The 19,251-nt window shown below is 58.7% G+C and overlaps 1 protein-coding gene across 1 annotated transcript in view; it reads right to left on the minus strand.

Annotated features, from left to right (window-relative positions):
• Nucleotides 1-16,991, minus strand: part of DTX1 (deltex E3 ubiquitin ligase 1) — a 31,039-nt gene extending 14,048 nt beyond the window's left edge. The window contains exons 1-3 of the mRNA XM_080650255.1: nucleotides 16,790-16,991; nucleotides 15,367-16,333; nucleotides 271-952 (exon numbers count right to left, since the gene is read on the minus strand). Coding sequence (XP_080506381.1) covers nucleotides 271-952; nucleotides 15,367-15,625 — 941 coding nt within the window. The 5' untranslated portion in view covers nucleotides 15,626-16,333; nucleotides 16,790-16,991. The remainder of the gene's footprint in view (nucleotides 1-270; nucleotides 953-15,366; nucleotides 16,334-16,789) is intronic.
• Between the last annotated feature and the right edge of the window lie 2,260 nt (nucleotides 16,992-19,251).

A 19,251-nucleotide genomic window follows, 5' to 3' on the forward strand; every position in this document is an offset into this window, starting at 1 on the left:
AGTCCCACCACTTGTGAACTGTGCGATCTTGGAATTTATAGACCCTCCCCCTCCAGGGTCTTCATCTGTAATTGGGAGTGAGCAGTACCTACCGCACAGGGTCCTCGTGCGTGGAGATAAATGAGTGGAAACGCATTATGGCGCTTAGTTAAGGCCTGACATAAAGTGAATACTTAATAGATGCTAAATATTGCTTATGCTTATTACTACGATTGTAATTCTCTGCTCCTAGCCCTCTGGGCAGCCACGCCTGCGCCAGGAGCGTCTTACCCAGGCGGGATGGAGGCACGTGCGCTCACGCTGGAGGTGCGCTGGGGTCGGGGCCGGTTGAGGTTGTTCTGGCCCGGGGTGGGCGCGCCACTGGGGGCGCTCGGGCTCCGCGGGGGCGCCCCGGAGGGCGGCGCAGGTTCGGTGGGGCTGGTGGCGGGCGCGGCCCAGAGCGTGGGGCCGGTGAAGGTGGCGCTGGGGCGCACGGCGAGCGCGCCGGGTGGTCCTCCGGGGGGCAGCGGGGGCGGCGGGAGCGCGGCGGGGGGCGCCTTGCGGCGCTGCGAGGCCAGGATGGCGTTGGAGGCGGCGCGCGTGCTGTTGACCAGCAGGCACTGCTGGCAGGAGCAGGGCTGGCCGGAGCTGGCGCCCACGGGCCACGACTGCGACTTGGGGATGGAGCCCACGGTGAGCGGGTAGGCGAGGTCCAGGCGGCGGCGCAGCCGGCGGCGCCTGCGCGTCTGGCGGTTCATCTGCGACATGCTGTTGAAGTAGATGAGGTAGCAGAAGCCGAGCGACGAGAGGTCGAGCCAGGGGTGCTGCTTCTCGTAGGCGTTCTGGATGGTGATGCAGATGTCCATGTCGTAGGCCGTCCAGGCGCCGCCGTCGTTCTCCCACTCCCACACGATGCCCTTGCCCGGCGCTGACGAGGGGTCGTAGAAGTTGCGCCGCACGGGCCGCATGGTGCCTGCGCTCACAAGGGGAGGAGTCAGGGCCGAGGCTGAGGGATGCGCGGAGGGGCAGGAGGGGCAGCACAGACGGGGTGGGTGCGATCAGTGCAGGGCGGGATGCGGGTCCACAAGGGTGGTGTCAGGGCAGCACGCGATGCACGTCAGCAAGGCAGGGCGAGGGCAGGACGGGCAGGCTCCCTCCCCCCTCCCAGGGGCCAGCCAGGCACCGAACTACATCTCGGCCCTGGGGTGGGGGTGGGAGTGGGGGTGGGGGTGGGGGTGGGGGTGGGGGGCTCCCCAGGCAAGGTCAAGCCGAGTCAGCACCCAGTGGGGGCAGAGATCCATGCAGACACGTGGGTGGCATGCAGACCCTCATTAGTTCACTCACTCATTCCATCATTCTTTCCTTAGCCGCGCATTCATTTCTTCCTGCCCTAGTCCACACATTCATATATTCCTCAGTTCATTCATCCAACAATCCTCCCCTTGGTCCCTTCACCCATGCCTGCAGTCAGCCACCATGCTTTCATTCACACCTGCATTTACTCTCACCCCTTCCCTCACGCCATTATCCATGCACCGTCATTCCTTCATTCACGACCATCCTGTTTTAAAATGTGTGCCCCTGTTCACATTTTCCTTCCCCTCTCTCCTTCTTCCTCCCTTTTCTCCATCTGGTATACTTTCTATTTTACCTACTCCTCTTGCTTTCTGCCTCTGGCTGGAATGTCACCGCCACAATGAAGGGACTGTTTTATTCGCGGCTGTATCCCCAGCACCGACACACAGTCGGGGCTCATAGGTACTGGTTGGATGTAAGAGTGAATCCGTTAGCTCAGACATGGCTCCCTTCTTCTCACTTCCCTCGTGCCTTTTGCTTATCCCTGCACCGGCCCATTCCTTGGTCCACTCGTGTGTTTTTTCCTTCACCTGTTTGTTCATTTGCTCCTTCCTTTAACAAACATTCGCTGACATCTGCTCTTTGGGGGACTCCATGCTGAGTGCTCATTCGAAAAGAAGTAAAAAACCCATGGCCGCCCAGCCAGGTGGATACCCGGGCCCCCATTTCAAAGACGAGGGCACTGAGGCTTCGCTCCCAGCCCCTGCTCCCGGGCTCCCAAAGCTCCAGGTGCTCCCTGAGAGCAAGGCTCCATGGGACACTGGGTTAAGCAGACATAACCCAGCGTCCAGGCTCAGGACTTCTCAGAGCCTTTGGCCTGCCCTGGCCTGGGGCCAGCGTGGAAAGACCCTTTGGCTGGGTTCATCTGGCATGCCCGCGGAAAATGGCAAACTTGCCTGCTCCTCAGCTGTGGGCAAGTCCCGGAAGCCCCCCTAGGTTTCAGTGGCCCCATCTCGAAAATGAAGGTGATGCTAGTTTGTGACTCACCCTGCCCTCTCACCTAGGGCTGCTGGGAGGATTCGGTGAGAAGAGCCACAGAGAACAGGGTGTGGGCAGGGCCCCGGGGCTGGGAGGCAGGCTGACCTCATTTCAGGTCCTGACTGCCTGACTTTTCAGCTTTGTGACGATGGTCAGGTGACTCAACATCTCTGAGCCTCCCTGTTCTCAGCTCTAAAATGGGCACAAGCAGGCCTTCCTTGTGGGGCTGATAAAAGGAACCATCGAGACAAATACTGCCTTGTCTCTGATGATTCTAAGGCTGGTCATTTCCAGCCACATCTTCTTCGCTGAGAGCCAGACGCGTGTGTCCAGTTGCCCCCTCGGCACCTTCCCGGCACCTTTTCAACCTTAGATCTGCTAAAGCATGGCTCCGATCTGTCCCCACTCGAACCCGCTCCTCCTCAAGTCTTCTTTGTTGCAGTTACTGGAAGCTCTGTCCTTCCCGCTGCTTGGCCACCAAACCCCCAAACATGGGCTTCACTTCTTCCCTCATATCCCATGTCTAGTCTCTCAGTAAATCCAATCACCTCTACCTTCAAACACATCCCACACCGGACCCTTCCTCTCCCACTGCACCGCTTCTACCCAGTCCAAGCCCCGGTATGTCTCCCGCCTGGACCACTGCTGTAGACTTGTGGCCGGTCCCTGCTTCTGGCCTTGCCTTCTGTAATGTGTCCCCCACATGGCAGCAGAGGGACCCTGCTCAGTGCAAGTCAGCTCGCATCCTTCTTCTGCCCCAAATCCTCCCCGACTCCCATGGCTCACTTGGCATAAAAGTCCTGGCCATGACCTACGAGGCCCTACGTGGTCCACACAGTCCCCCTCTCACTCACTCCAGCCACCCTCGCCTGCTTGCTGTTCCTCAAACATCCCAAACGCTGCCAGCCTCGGGGCCTTTGCATATGCCGTCCCCTCCCCTGGAAAAGGACCTCGCCACGCCTACAAGCCCCCATAGTTTCCTCCCTCCTTTCTTTTAGATCTCTGTTCAAGACCTTCCCAGACCCCCGGAACGGCTGCCCTCCCATTCCCATCCTCCTGGCACTTAGCACTGCCTGCCCTGATGTGTCATCTGCATACTTTCTTCACTCCCTGTCACCTCCCACTAGGCCGTCAGCCCACGAGGACAGAGATCTTGACTGCTTTGCTCATGGCTGCTGTATCCCAAGGGTCTAGCACGGTGCCTGGCACACAGCAGGCCCTCACGACCGTGTTTCCATTGGTAGTTGGCATCCCCCAGGGAGCCTGGCCCAGGAATCTGCAGCCAGGTGGGTGGGGACCCATCATGATCCACCCCCCTCCCCGACTCCACTTGCTCAGATTCCTCTGACTGTTCTCACTTGGGTCCTGCTCTCTCTCTGTTCGAATTTATTTTTTAAATATATTTTTATTGATTTCAGAGAGGAAGGGAGAGGGAGATAGAAACATCAATGATGAGAGTGAATCATTGATGGGCTGCCTCCTGCACGCCCCCCACTGAGGATCGAGCCCACAACCCCGGGCATGTGCCCTGACCAGGAATTGAACTGTGACCTCCTGGATCATAGGTCAGTGCTCAACCACTGTGCCACGCTGGCTGGCTCTCCCTGTTAGAACTTAGAATCCAAGGGCTATGGACTTTCTCGACCCTGTGTACTGCCTAGACCCCAAGAGCTGAGGAAATCAAGGCACAGAGCTGCAGCTGTTGGTGTGGGAGAAGCAGGGAGGGGATGGGTCCCTGGGCTCCTGTAATGTTCCAACCAATCATATGAAAAGTTCCCCAGGGCCTCCAGGCAGCCTCCTTCTGATGTCTGATTTATCATTTTAATTGAGTGTGTGCATATTGATTTTTTCCCTTGACAACAGTGTTCTTCCAGGGCAGCCCTGAGAGGGGATGACTTAGAGAGGAAATCCCAGGTCCTGTTCCTGCCTCTGCTCCCGAGCGCTGGTCTTCTCCTCCCAGGGCCTCAGTTTCCCTGTCTGCAAAATGGGGGCTCATGAGTGATGATCTTCAGGCCTGATATGCCTGAAGTAGCACCCTTAGCCTCCTGCTGAGGGTCAAGGTGCTATGTTACCTGGAAGGTGTGAGCCCTGGATAGGAAGGGAAGGAAAGAGAAGGGATGGGAACTCGCTTTAGTTAACCACCTCTGTGTGCCAAGCAGGTCAGGTGTGGGAGATGCAGAGTGAAGTGGTTGAAACAACTCAGAAGTCTCACAGGCCATGTGCAAATTCTGGATCCACATATAGCCTCAGGGTTCTCATCTGTAAAATGGGGGTAGTGACACCAACTGTGGGACAAAGTGAGATAATGTATGTCATGGGTGCTTAGCAGAGCGCTGGGCTAGCGTAAGTGCTAGATGAATGTTAGCTAAGATGCCTGTTGTTATTACACAATTACCCACATTCACCCTCTCCCAGCCCTTGTTCATGTTGCAAACTCCTATTCATCCAACAAAACCCTCCACACGCTCATCTCCTCCAGGAAGTGCTTTGCTGTTCACTGCTATATGCAGCGTTTTTGTATGTCTATCCTTGTACTGTGATTCAGTTATTCGGTTTTGTTCTTAATCTTCCTCACTGGTCGATGGCTTTCAGGAGGATAAGGATCAGATCGGTGTTACCAGTACCAGCACAAAGCCTGGTACAAAGGAAGCATCTGCAACTGAAACAGGCAACCTACTTGGCACAGGTCAGGGCTCAGATGGAGCGGGAAGGAGGAGGAGTCATGTTCATGGAGAGGGAGTGGAGACCGGCTCAGGAGCCAAAGCACACATGGGGCCCCTGGGGCTAGGGGTGGGGACAAGGTTCCTAAGGGCAGCCTTGGCCAGCTCTACAACAAAGGACTCTGGGAGCTCCTCTGGGCCGGGTCAGAGCCAGCCCGCCAGTCAGGCCTCTCCAGGGCTCTATTTACCAGGTATCGATTTTCCTGCCTGTTTACTGGTAGTTATTAAAGGCTGCGTCCCTGGAGTCCTTTTCAAACGAGATTGGAACCCGGAGAGCCGGAGTAATTAGGGCAGCTGCTGTCCTCCCGCCGGGCCCTGCGACCCACAACGCCCGCTGCCGCCCGCCCGTCCACCTCTCCCGCTGGCGCTGGCCCCACACCAGGCCGAGGGGGGCCAGCGGGTTCCCTGGTGACCTGCCTGGACTGCAATCTCGAGATGTTCAAGGGAGCAGAGGCGGAAATATGCCTTCTCCTCCACTGTGGCCTTGGCCTAGATTTTCAGCCAGAACAATGGGTCTAAGATGGGGCTGGAGGTTCTTCAGCCTGGGAGTCGGGGAAGGCCTCAGACCAGCGGCTTGGAGGGCGGCTGGGCTCTCTCAGTGACCCACTCTGCTGGGTGTCTTTGAGCAGGCCACGCCCCTCCCGCCTCCCGGGCCTTGAGGGCACCCAGCTGTGCTGGCCACGAGGGCCTGTCCCATGGCGGTTGGGAACATGGGTCGGGCACGCTCCATTTCTGGGCCTGTTTTTGTGCGTCTGCTTTTGTTGTTTGTCTCCCACCCCCTCCTCTGTTCCTTAGGAATGTTTGGTTGCAAAATTCCAATCTTGTTCCAGCTGAACCGAGGGGAAGAGGCTTTGGCCAGATGTCAGCGGGAGGATTGCAGGAGCTGGGCCCCTGAGACCGGGTGTGGGGGCGGCCGCAGCCACGGCAGCCAGTGACCAGTTCACGCCTGGGGCAGAGACAAGAGAGAGATGGAGGCCCAGAGAGAGAGGGAGAGAGAGGCACAGAGACAGAGACCACAGGCAAGAGAGGCTGCCAGAGGCCAAGATCAAAGTGGGAGCCGCTGAGGCAGATATAGGACAGCTGCGGAGAGAGCCAGTGTGGGAGACATAAAGAAACAAACCCCCAAACCTCGAGGCTGAGACGGTAGAGTGAGAACAAGAGAGTGAGGCCAGGAGATGGGGAGAGCGGAGAGGAGAGACAATGAGGCGGAGAGTAGCTACGGGACTGTCAACAGAGCCAGTGTTGACTGAGCACCCACAACGGCCAGGTGCTGTGCTCAGTACTTTCCTTGCACGAACTCATTTTATGCTCACATGGTCTCTTCCAGGGAGGGACCAGCATTTATTTCTGTTTTACAGATGAGGCAACTGAGGCCCAGAGAAGTGTCATCTTGGGGGGCTGGGAAGGATGCTCCATTCATGTAGTCAAGGAAAGGCCAGGAATGGACTGGTTCTAAGGGGTTCAACTCAGCTTAGTGGTAGCCCGGACTAGGATACCTCCAGCGCCGGGGAACTCACTACCTCAGCTTTGCCCTCAGCTTTGCTGTGAGAGGTTCCTGCTCTGAGAACGTGGTCCCGATCTGACCCTCTGCCTGCAGGTGGGTGTGTGGGTGTCTCAGGACTCAGCCTTAAGAAGAAGCTATCTCTGTAGAGAAAGAGGGGGGGCCCTGAGCCCTCCTGCCTTCCCCTCAGCCTCCAAAGGGTTCCTTCCCCGGCCCAGCAGGGAACCCTCCCCCGGGGGTGGCTTCCCGGAGGGAAGTGACCTCAGCTTGGGGGCCCGCAGACCCTGACGGGAAGGGGGCCTGTGGGAGGCAGTCATGGGACATCCTGTCAGGTGGGGGAGTCCCGCTGCAGCGGAGGCCTGTGACTAGGGGTTGGGCAGAGGGTTAAGCATGAAGTGAGCACCCACTGGATGCCGGGCCCCAGAAGGGACTTGACCGAATCCTCCCCCAACCCAGAAGTAATCGAACAACTGTCTGCATTCAGAGCACACACTTTTGTGACCCAGCACCTCTCCCTTAACGCCCTGCCTCCCCCTCCAACTGAGGGCCCTCAGGGCTGGCTGACTCCCAGGACTCCTTGGGAGACACCGAGGCCCGGCTGGGGTCAGAACTGCAGTCTATGGCGGGGCGCCACCCCTCGCCCTGTGGTCGATAATCCCGCAGTGCTCTGTTTCCACCAACTCTCCCAGTGGGCTTGTCAGGCTGAGCGGCAGCCCATTAGCGGTTTCTGCACGCTTGAGGCTGGCCAGGCTCCTCAGGGCCCGCTGGCTGCTGGGCCAGGGCAGTGGAGATGGAGGGGGAGGGGGAGGGGGAGAGGAGGGGGTCTCCAGTGTCCCTGGGGAGGCCGAGGGGCTGCAGGGCAGTCAGAGAGGTCACCACCTTCAAATCGGTTTTGAAAGGCCCTCACCCTGGAGGCTGCTGGCAGCCGGAAGCTGGCTCTCCCCACTTGATGGTTCTGTGGGGGGTCTTCCCAGTCATCTGGCTCCCAATCCATTTGGGTTTTTAAAGTTTATTCTTATTTTTATTTTTTTAAATATATTTTTTTTATTGATTTCAGAGAGGAAGGCAGAGGAAGAGAGAGATAGAAACATCAATGACGAGAGAGAATCATTGATTGGCTGCCTCCTGCACATTCCCCACTGGGGATGAGCCTGCAACCCCGGGCATGTGCCTTGACCAGGAATTGAACCATGACCTCCTGGTTCGTAGGTTGATGCTCAACCCCTGAGCCACGCCGTCTGGGTTCCAGTTGGGTTTAGACCCCCTGGCCCAGTGGCAACATCCAAGGGCAGGAAATGACCAGGCATTTAAAAATTGGGGTGGATTCACTCAAGCCTGTATTTCAACGATACCAAAATAACCAAAGATGTGGCCACAAGGATTGGACTTCTTGGCAACAGTTCATGGAAGCTGAGTCACAGTGGCCTCATTCATGTCTTCAAGTATTTATTGGGCACCTACTGTGTACCGGGTACTAGAGAACAACATTTGAAAACTTTTGCCTTCCCAGCCACTGCACACACTTCTGTTAGCTGCCCAGGCCTGTAACCACCTGAATTCCCAGTCTCTGTCTAGATGGGGAAACTGGTTCTGAGAGAGAGAGGGGGGGGGGGGCAAATCACTTACAAATTAGAGCTACACCTTGACCCCAGGCCCCTGGACTCCCATTCCCACAGGACCAGTGACCAGCACCTGGAATGAATGAAGCTTTCTTCCCCAGAAGAGAGGGATGGGAAGGGCTCCACAATGGTGCGATTTCGGGTAAATTCTGGGCTTCCCCTGGCGCTCGGCTTGCAGTCGGAGGGAGAGGGGACGAGGGCTAGTGGCGGCAGGGCCAGCCTGTCACCGGAGAGGAGATGGCTGTGCCGCGGCTGCTGGCAGGACCGTGGTGGCCGCCAGTGCTGCCTCCTTTGATTGCCTCGTCCTTTGTTCTGCGTTTCAGGGCGCTCAGCTCCAGGCCTGGTGCCCGACTCCCTCCGGGACCCCATCACCTGCCAGCCACTCCTGCCTGGGCAGGTGGAGGTGGCAGCCTAGCGCAGCTCCAGAGAGACAATGGGAGGAACCCAGAGAGGTAGGCATTGGCTCGAATGGGCGCAGCCACACAGGACCTGGGGTTCCTGAGGCCCCAGGGTCGGGAATAGCCTCCCATCCCAGCACCTCCTCAGTGTGCAGCCTCCCGGGGCACCTGCCACTTCACCCACCAGAAAAGAAGGCTTTGAGGGCAGCAGTCTGTGTCTTCCTACTCACTCTGCACCCATGGTACTAAGGACCGTGTCTGGCACACAGTAGGTGCTCATTAAATTCCTGCTGAATAAATGAATGAATACTGACCAAAATCCCACGAGATGGGTGCTGTAGTTGGACCCATATTAGAGGAGAAACTGAGGCTGAGGGAGGGAATGTGGTTTACCCAAAGTCACACCCCTCCCCCCCACCCCTGGAGAACAGCTAGGAAGTCTGGAGTCTGGGCCTCACCAACAAGGCTCCCTGAGGCAGACAGTTCCAGATCTGGGACCCCATGTTCTTGGCTGGTATCAGGGGCAGCTGGGAGGCTGGATGGGATGGCGGAGGGCGGGGGACAGCTGTCCTGGGGAGTATGATAAAGGCATGAGAGGAAGGAGGAAGACAGATGTGGGGAGAGGGAGGTCTGGAGGACTCTGGGCATCTCTACACCCTGACAACTCCACGCTGAGGAGGAAGCTAGGGACCCATTGTCCACAGCCTGAATGGGCGCCTCCCCTGTGACCAGCCCTGCCCATCACCTTCCCACGCTGGCCCCTCCTCACCACCTGCTCACCACATCCTCTGTCACCTCCCCATAGAACCCATGCCTCCCCTACACGCTCACCTTCTTCACCACCCTTGGTCACAGCCCCCACGGCATCCCTGTCACCTCTCCCATCACCTCCCCACGACAGACAGCGCTGTTACCCTCCCCATCTGACCCGCTTCTTCATGCCCCCTCCCTCCACCTTACCATGAATAGCTCCAATCACAGCCCATAGCCTCCCATCCCTCCCCCACCCCAGCTCTCATCACCTTCCCCATCACCTCCCTACTCCAGCCCACCACCTCCCATCACAGCTTCTATCACCTCCCTCATCTCTAGGTCGGACTCTACAGCTCCCTTAGACCCATGAGGCTGGAGGGCTGGGAGAGAGCAGGAGAGGGTGGAGAGGGGAGAAGGGGGACAGGAACGTGAGAGGAGAGCGAGGGGCTGGGAGGAGGATCTGACCCAGGATCCCTCACCCCTAACCCTGCAGGAGTGGGCAGAGCCCTATGGCGCTGTCCAAGGTGCTGGGACCGGCGGGGTGGGCGTGGGGTGGGCCCTGCAGACCTGGATCTGAATCTCCAGCCCACCTCTACCTTGCTTGGGCCGGTGGCTCCCTCTAGCCTCAGCCTTGCTATGTGACAAGTGGGGCGATGCCTGCTGGCTGGTGGAGAGAGCCCACGGACTGTAAGGAAGTGTCTGCCTCAGCTCTAGCTCCGGCCTCTGAGGACCCATAATTAACAGGGCTGGTTCTGCAGCGTGGCTCTGGGTCCCTTGGGGCCTGACCACTAAAAAGCAGCAGCTGGCAGCCCATCCAGGCCCCAAGGGACCCAAGAGGCCTCCCTGCCACCCTCCCTCCTCCTCCTCGCTTCTGTCACAGCCTCCCTTCCCACCCGGGCCCCCGGTCTTCTCCGGGATCTGGCTGACGCTGTTCCCTCCACCTCAAAGTGTTCCTCAAACCATACAGACCTTCTGAGGACTCCCCCTCCAGGAAGTCCTCCCTCTCAGAGGCCTCAGGCACACACTTCCCCCATTGCCCGCCAAAGGTACCTCTCCTCTGAGGCACTTAAATTTTTCCTACTTGAATGTGAGTGCTAATTATGTGCAAAGTGATGTTCTTTACCTGTATTACCTCATTTAATCCTCATGACAACCCTCTCAGGCAGGGCCTATTCTTATTCCCATTTTAGGGCAAGGAACTGAGGCTTCGGGAGGTGGAGGGGCTTGCCCATGGTCACAGAGCCAGCCAGGATCTCTATCTGTGGCCTCATGGTCAGAGGGCTCAACTGCTATTCCCATCATCTTCTCTGCCTTTGCCTCCACTGGGCTCCTCCATCTATTAGGCAGGGGTCCCCAGGACCCAGCCCAGGGCCTGGCACTGAGCAGGCACCTCTGACTGTAAATAAAAGTGAGGATGGACTGATGGTGTCAGAAGAGACTCCGGGGCCAGACAAGCAGCCAGAGGCCAAAAGGTGGGGGTGGGGGAGCTCTGTAATGGTGGAAATGGAGGCAGTGTGACAGGTGGGAATGAAAGACACCCATGTGGGGACGAACCTGCGCCACATGGAACAGACACCTCCCCACCCAAACATGCATAACCCTCTCGCCCTGATGGTAGGCCCAGCGCCCTGTGCCTCTGTGCTTGGCTGGGAGAGGGTCCCAAAGGGCCCTGCAGGGAGCTGGCCCTGGAGGCCTCTGGGTCGCACAGGCTGTTCCTGACTTGGTAGAAACCCTGACAACAAATCCCACCTCAGCTCTCAAGGGGGAAGGGAGAGGGGACTTTCTCAGCCCAGCATTGAAGGTCACCTTGTTCTTTATCCCTGAGAACTGTTCGAAAGGCCTGGGTTCCAGCTTGGGATGGCTTGGCTGTGTTACCTCGGGCAGGTTAATCACCCTCTCTGAGCCTCAGTCTTCTATCTGTACAAGGAGTCTACATCCTGGCAGTGTTTTCCCTGGTGATGACTGCTCCTCCATCCATGCGGCCCCACGCAGACTCCAACAGCCCGAGCGTGTCTTCAGACAGATGTGCCCATAAAGGCGGGGACCAGGCCCGAGTGGAGCCCAGGCCCTCCATCCAAGGGATGATGTCGGCTTGGGAGATGCTGAAGCCAGGGGCCACCTGTTACTCCAGCCTGGCAGCTTGGGAGGAGCGCAGGCACAGTTGTGTTTTGAGCCTTGGGGACAGCAGTTGTGGATGGCCCCCAGCCTGGCCTCCCCCAGCCTCAGCTGTCCCAGCTACAGAATGGGCAGAAGGCTGTCATACGTTCCCCCAGCCTCAGAGGGAGAGGAGGATGGGAGACACCGGCAGTCAGAAAGGTGCCCCTCCGCCCTGCCCCCGCCACGGGAGTCCAGGGAGGGATCTGGGCATTGCCTGGAAAGCGGCTAAGTCACATCTCTGTCCAGCTGTGGGGACCGCATGGAAAAGCCAGGCTCCGGGGGAGGGGGTGGGGCTGGCAAATGACCCTCAGGGAAGCTGTGGCCTCACGGGGGGTCATGTGGCCCAGGGTCACCGCATTCCCCGCTACATGGACCTGCCAGGCTTCAAAGGGAGCCTCACATGCTGTGGGGAGCAATGGCAGCAGCCCCCGAGGGAGAGGTGAGGGGGCGCCGGCCGAACAAACAGCAGCCCCGGCCTGCGGTCCAAGCCTGTCACCTGGATTTCCTTTCCCGGCGGCGTTCACGCGGGCTGGTGCTGTGTGTGTGCCTGCACACGCATGGGCGCCTACCCCGGCACACACCACAGGCGTGCATCTCAGCATACGCCGCGCCGGGCGTGCCGCGGCACCAGCACTGGCTTGCCCCACGTGCAGGATAAGAACATGATGGGCAGGGGTTGGCACACTGCAGCCCAGGCCACTGCCTTCCGCCTGCTTTTGCGCAGCTCGCGCGCCGAGAGTGAGAACGCGGCCGCATTCATTCATCTGCACACCGTCCGTGGCTGCTCCTACGCTACCGCGGCGGCGTCGAGCTGTTTGAACAGAGACGGTGGGGCCCACGCAGGCTAAAATATGTCCCATCTGACCTTCCTGGGGAGTCTGCCGGCTCCAATGTTAGGGCACTAGCAAAGCTGGGCATGCTGCTGTATCCCCCAAGTTCAAGTTCAGCCTCAATGGACATATCAACAATTTTACAAAGACAAGATCTAGATAGAAGCTGTGTCCATTTCAGTACATATATGCAAGCTTTGGGTTTTACAGCTTTATATTGTTTTGTGTGGTGGGAAGAAGGGAGGGAGGGAGGGAGAGGGAGAGAGAGAGAGGAGGGAAGAGAAGGGAAGAGAAGGGAGAATCTTTTTAAGATTTAGGATCTGCCACTCGTCTTGTGCATCTATGATATTTAGCACATGTTAGGCACATGGTAGGTGATTAGTCAAGGTTTGTGGGGTAAAATAATAGGCTTGGTTCTTTCCATCAACCCAACAACCTTCCTCGCAAAGCAACGCTGTTGTCCATTTCACAGATGTGGAAACTGAGGCCTGGAGAGGTGAGGGCGCCTGCCTGTGGGTCTTCCCTGGACCATTGGCAATGAGGACAAGATGTCCTGGGAGAAGTGGGGCGCACACTATGACATGTCCGGTGGGGACACATTGTGCCCCTCCCTCTAGCGGTTTGCCAGGCTTTCGAGGTCCCCCACCAGCCCCGTGGGTTCCCAGTCTTCCTCCCTCGCTGGGGTCTGAGCAGCTCCCAGGAGCCCACGGAGGGATGAGGGCTTTTTCCCTTTTCCAGCAAACAGGGGCAGGTGTGGAGTGAGCAGTTCCGGGAGGGGGTGTGGGGAAGGGACTGACGCTGAACCTCTGGCAGAGGTGCGGCGGAAAGGGCCTGCTGAAGGGGGGAATGGAGGAGTGAGGACCCCAAGTGGGGGTGCTGTGAAGAGAAAAGGGCCCCAACATGGGGGGATCAAAGACAAATTGGCCAGCTAGGCAGCTTTGGGTGGGACTACCCCTGTTCTAAGGAACCCAACTCCCCAAACCAGACCCTGGAACATTTCCATCCAGCACTAGCTCTGAATCTGCAGAAAACACCAAACTCAGAGCCGCGAGGAAAGCCACCTCCTGCGGCCGACCTCAGCCTCCGGGAGAAACCAGAGCGTGCGCCAGGGGCTCCTGCACTTCCCACTTCTCTCGGCGGCACAGGCCTCGGGAAGAATGGGCGCGAGGACATTCTTTGTTCGAAACATTTCAAGTCCTTTTCGTGGCCGTCCAGGCCGTGCTCCCACCTCATCTTGTGTCGCCTTCCCCACAATTACGGCACCAAATGCCATGGACCTGAATGTCCTCTCCTTCCTACCTCAGGGCCTTTGCACTGTTCCCCTGCCCGGACACTGGCGCCCTTCACTTACTCTTCAGACTCCTGCTCTAACATCCCTTCCTCAGTGAGCCTCCCGTGACCACCCCGAGGCCAGCTTTATTTCATGTTCGCAGACCTGCAGCTGGTGATCTGTGAGATAATGTGTGTGTTTGCTCTCCGACTACACCAACTACACCGGGACCTCCAGCCGAGGCCCCCCGTGGTAACCCTCTGCTCGGGGCCGGCTCCTTGCCGTGGCCTAGTGCCCAGCACAGGGACCCACAGCAGGAAATGAATAAACGATCACGCGGTGGCGTGAACGAACGCTCGCACACCAGGGACCGCAGTCAGTGCCTGGAGTTATGGGAACATAGATGTTCTGAGAAGTAACGTCAATAAACCATTTGTTGTGGGTTCGCCTGGTTTCCACACTCGGAGACCATCCGGCGGGCACCAGAACGGAGTGACCCTCCAGCACGTTGTGATGATGGCCCCGTTCTGGGTCTACCTGTCCCGTGTGTCAGCCATGCGACGCAGGTGGCTGCTGAGCACTTGCAATGTGGCTAGCAGGACCGAGGAACTGAATTTTAAATTGTGTTTAACTTTCACTCATGTACATTTCAATAGCCACCTGGGGTTCGTGGCTGCTGTATTGGACGGCACAGCTCTAGAGAGAAGGGACATGTCCTAGTCTGTTCCATGCGGTTCTGCCATCCAGGGATTCCCAGGAAAGTCCCCAAACCCTCACCAGCTGGCCCTTGGGATCGAACAGGGCAAGGATTCGTCGGCAGCCTCCAGGAGGCCGGGCCTCACCATCGCCCACTGCCCACCAGCTTGTCACAGAGACCACCAGGCAACAACGACTCGGGGAGATGGCCACGGTGATGGCATGTCTCCGGAACAAAAATGCCGGGCCTGGACCTCCCCATTTTAATCACTATTGTCACCTATCGCACCACCGCCAAGACTGCCACCAACCTCATTCTCTCCATCACCACCACCCCATCTCATCAACCCCCAGACAACCACCAACACAACCGTCAGCACCACAGTCACTACTCCCACCACCAACTCTATCTCCTCCATCATTACAGCCCCGCCCCCCATCACCACCACCAGCATCATACCATCCCGACACCACCAACACGTGGAGCCAGTTCAGAGCTTTGGCTGTGGAAGTCAGTGGCCTGGGCTTGAATCCAGCTCTGAGATTAAATCCCTTAGCTGCTGTGCGTCTCAGTTGCTTCCTCTGTAAAATGGGATGACGGCTAATACTAACACAATCATAAGACGGAACTGCCCGTGATGGAAAAAAATCAAGTGAGGAAGTGCATGGAAAGTCCTTTTACTGCGATAATTGAGTGCTAGTGTTCTACGTTCTGTGCTCAGTGAGCACAATTTTATTCAATCCTCACACGGTGGTGAGAGCTATGAATCCATTTTACAGATGAGGAAACTGAGCCCCGGAGAGGTGATGATGTATCTTGCCCAAGGCCCTGCAACTAAGAGGCTGGATTGGGACTGAACTCTTAAACTGGACGAGGCCAGGCTGTTCCTTTTTGGGGGGAGGCGGGGGGAGGTTGGATCAGCAGGACTGGCCTTCCTGAAGCCCCAGGCTCCCTCCTGAGGGATGCTGGGGGATTTCAGCATCTCGCCAGGAGAGGTGGTGTGAGGGAGTGATGCTGGTGGCGTTAGTGTCTCAGCCTGGCCCGCGGGTGGGGTGGGGTGGGGTGGGGTGGGGTGGGGTGGGGTGGGGTGGGTAGCCAGTCCACTCACCTGTGTCCTGGCGAAACTGGTGCATGGACTGCAGGTCGATGATGTAGGGCACCAGCTGGGCATCCACCTGCCCCAGGACCACGGAGCCGCGCGCGTCCTCCTTGAGCACGTTCTCGATGTGGTGGCACACGGTGGCCGAGTACGGCCGCCAGCGGTTGTGCTCATTCAGCCACTCCCACACCACCACGCGGGCCACGTTCTGCGGCGGGAAGCCCAGCCCGTTCACCTGCATCATGACACCCTGGCCTGGCCGGGACATGGCCGCTGCCGCCTCGGGGGCCAGGGCCCCACGGTGACTGGCCCAGCGCCTGGGCCGGGGAGCAGGCGGGGGACTTCCCCTCTCCCCAGGGAAGCAGCCAGGCCTGTGTGGCCTCCGTGCTAACTGCCTGTCCTCCAGGAGGCCCAGGGGCCTCGGTTACATGCCAATGGGGTGATCCAGGCTCCAGGACCCTTCCCCGCGGCCTGTCTCAGATGACGGTGGTGCTGCTGCGACAGCAAGTGTCTTTCTTATGACAAACGTTGCTCTAAATTCCTTGGATCCCTCGGCTCGGCTCAGCGAAGGGAGAGAGGCAGCCGCCCCTGCTCCAGGTCCAGTCTCTTGCCTGCTGGTCTGTCCTTCTTCTCGGTCAGCGCAGGGCCTGTCCCCGGAGGCGGGGCCCAGCCTGCTGCTCTCTGCAGCGCCCAGCCAGCCCTCTGCGCTCGCAACTGCGTCCCAGGCCCTGCGCCTGGTCCAGTGGGGCTGCTGGCCTCCTCTCGGCCGCCCCACCGACGGCTCCTGCTGACAGGGGTGTCCCTGTCCCCGGGGTCCCTGCTCCACGCGTCCTGGAAGGCCTGGGTGGCTGAAGAATGTACGGGGGAGGGGTGCGGCGTGTCCCCAGCCGGCCTCCCGGCTGCGGCTCCTGAGCTGCGCGGAGGGCCCAGGGGGCGGGGGCCCGCGGGCACGCCCCACCCCACTCGTGCTCGCGACCTGCCGGGAGACAAGAAGGAGAGAGGGCCCTTTAAGAATAGAGCGCGGCACCCCCTCTCCCTTCCCCGGAGAGCGATCGCCGGAGAACAATGGGGAACCGAAGCGGGTGGGCAGCAAGGGGGTGAAAGGGGTCCCGCCCGCGGTCCCTAGGGGCAGGCCTGAAGGCAGGGCTGGGCCAGGGAAGGGTTTCCGGAGACTCTCGCCTGCGAAGCCCCCTCCTCAGCTTCCCGAGCGCGCTCCTCCCCCAGCCAGGGATGCGGGGTGCGCGGGGATGCGCGGCGCTGCAGGCACGGCCCAGGCCCCTCGGGGGTCGCGTCCTGGGAGAGGCGAAGCCGGAGCCGGATCGTCCTGGCTCCCGCCCTGGGGGTGAGAGCCCCCTCCCCGAGCCCAGCCCTCCCAAAGCGCGCGTGGGCCCGCAGGAGCCAGGGGTGGGGTCCCGCAGCCCCGCGCTCTCACCGCCTCGCCTTTGCCTCTCCTCTGTCTTCCCAATCGCGCTTCAGCGCCGCCGCCTCCCGGAGTGGGAGGGAGCCGCGGTCCCGCCTCCGCGCCCTTTCCTCCCGGCCGCCCGCGCCGGGTCGCTGGGCTTTCCACGCGCGGACAGACTACGCCGCCGACGGACGGACGCGTGAGCCGGCTGCCGGCCGCCGGGATCCCGCGGGTGGGAGGCGGCCGCGGCCGCGCTCAGGGGAGGGGAGGAGGAGAGGGCGGAGGAGGAAGGGGAGGAGACAGATCACAGCCGTGAGCGCTCACACACGAGTCCCTGGGGCGCCCTAAATCCTCGCTAGGCCCGCCTGGGACCCAGGAGGTCTCCTTACCCCAAGCGGGCGCAGGGCATGGAGTGAGGTGCCTGTGGGTCGCCTGCCTGAAGCTTGGTCATCTTTACATTCCCATTGCCCAGCCCGGGGCCTGGCATATACTAGGTGCTCAGTAAGTCCTTGGCTGAATTAATAGGATCCAGATATTGTCCAAAGAAGGATCTTAATACCATTCTAGAGGAGCAGTCTCTTCTCCTTCAACTATTCTGGGGGCGGGGAGTGAGGTGGGGCCCATTTCAGAGCCCAACGGAGTCATGGAATCTGCAGTGCACCTAGAGGGACACTGAGGCCCAGAGAGGGTAAGAAACAGGCCCAGGATCACACAGCAGCTAAGAGCAATGCCCAAACACCAACCCAGAGCAGATTCTCCGAGAATCCAATTTGCCAGCCCAGAGCTCAATTCCCCAACGCCCACACCTGCTCCAGGTGAGTGGGATAGCAGCAGCACCCTGCGGGGTGTGGTGGGGGACCTAGACTTTCGGAGAAGACCAGTGCAAGCCCTCCTCATCTCATTCACAGTTGCTTGCAAACCATAGGTGCTCAATAAATGCTGGGTGAGGGTTGGCTGGCTGGAAAGGGATGCAGGTGACGGCAGCGGCTCAAGTGTTGATGGGATGGCTGGCTCTCCCTCCTCTGGCAAGCTGGATGCAGCTGAGGACACACATCAGCTGGGAGGGGTGGACCACCGGGGGCCGGCGGGTGTTTAGATTAGGGAAGATGAAGGATGCATCCGGGAACTCCAGTCTGGGCAGCAGATGGGGGTCAGTGGCCTGTTTGGGAGCCTGCCCAGGGCGGCCCACGCTCCCCTTCCTCCCCAGGGCAGATGGTGATAAACGAGTCGAGGTCATGGGCAGGCTGCTCGGGGGCACTTTCCCAGAACCTGAACTCCGGTTCCCCAGCCAGCGAGAGTGACCTCCCCTCCACAGGCCCCTGCTCTGTCCACAGCCCTGTGCCTGACGGGCTTTTCCAGATTGGGCCAATGATGCTGCTTGCTTGGGCCTGCACAGTCTAGAGAGAGAGGTTCTGTCTGGGGGCAGGGCCAGCGCTGCAGGGATAAGGATCCCCAGGACCCCTGAGCTCTGGGATCTTAGCCTGGGCTCCACCGATGGCTTTCTGGGGGTCCTTGAAGGCCTCCTCCCCGCTTCCACACAGACATGTCTGTGCATTTTTCTGGGAAGAAGGGCTCTGTCTTTCAGAGATTCTTCTTAAAGGAGGCTGTGATGCTCAACAACCTTATGTTAGAGAAGGGGATGGGGGACCCCAGGGTGGGGAAAAGCCTCATTCAGGGTCACATGGAAATTTAGCAGGAAGTTGCAAAGAAGAACCCAAGACACCAGACTGTAGAATGCCATTAAGGGTTGAGTCAATGCCACCTCCTCCGGGAAGCATTTCCCTGAACTCATTCCATTTTCCCTTCTCCTCCTTTCCCCATACCTTGATGGGACACACTGTATCACCATTAGCCACTTCAGTGCCGCCCCTGCTAGTGTGAGACACCCAGGAGATCAGGGACTGTGTCTCATCCATCGTGTACGATGTGGCTGGTGCTCTGTACATGATGGCTATCGGGTGTTGAGTATCTATCATGTGCCAGGCACTTACAAGCCAATGGGACACACCCTCAATTGTGAACTTAAAAAAAAAAAAAGTATTAAATCCCTAGAAAAAGAATCCCGGGATTTTCTCTTCTGCGTGTTTTCGTCTTGTTTCCTTGCAGCCATGATATTAGTACGTCATCAGTACGCTGAAATCAAACTGATGAGACAGGAGAAGGTGATTTGGCCACTTTCCTAGGTGTTCGAGCTCCACATCAAATCTGGGGCCGATCACCCTTATCTCAGCTGCACGTGAGTGACCTTCACAGTGATGTTCTCACTCTGTGGTCATCAATGATTTCCATTTGCCCATGGAATCATGCTTCGTTACCACAGGGAGAAACCAGATGATGACTTTGAACATGACCCAGAGGAAGCTGGAGATGGCCTCTCCTCTCGGCATTGTGGATGTTCTTGAGCGTGCCGGCCAGGCCACTCAGTGCACCATTATGGCGGCTTGGAAAGACGGCAGAGAGAGATGAACTTTCTTTTGTTCTCTTATTCATTA

This window comes from Plecotus auritus (assembly GCF_963455305.1).
Source record: "Plecotus auritus genome assembly, chromosome: 13".
Taxonomy (NCBI): Eukaryota; Metazoa; Chordata; class Mammalia; order Chiroptera; family Vespertilionidae; genus Plecotus; species Plecotus auritus.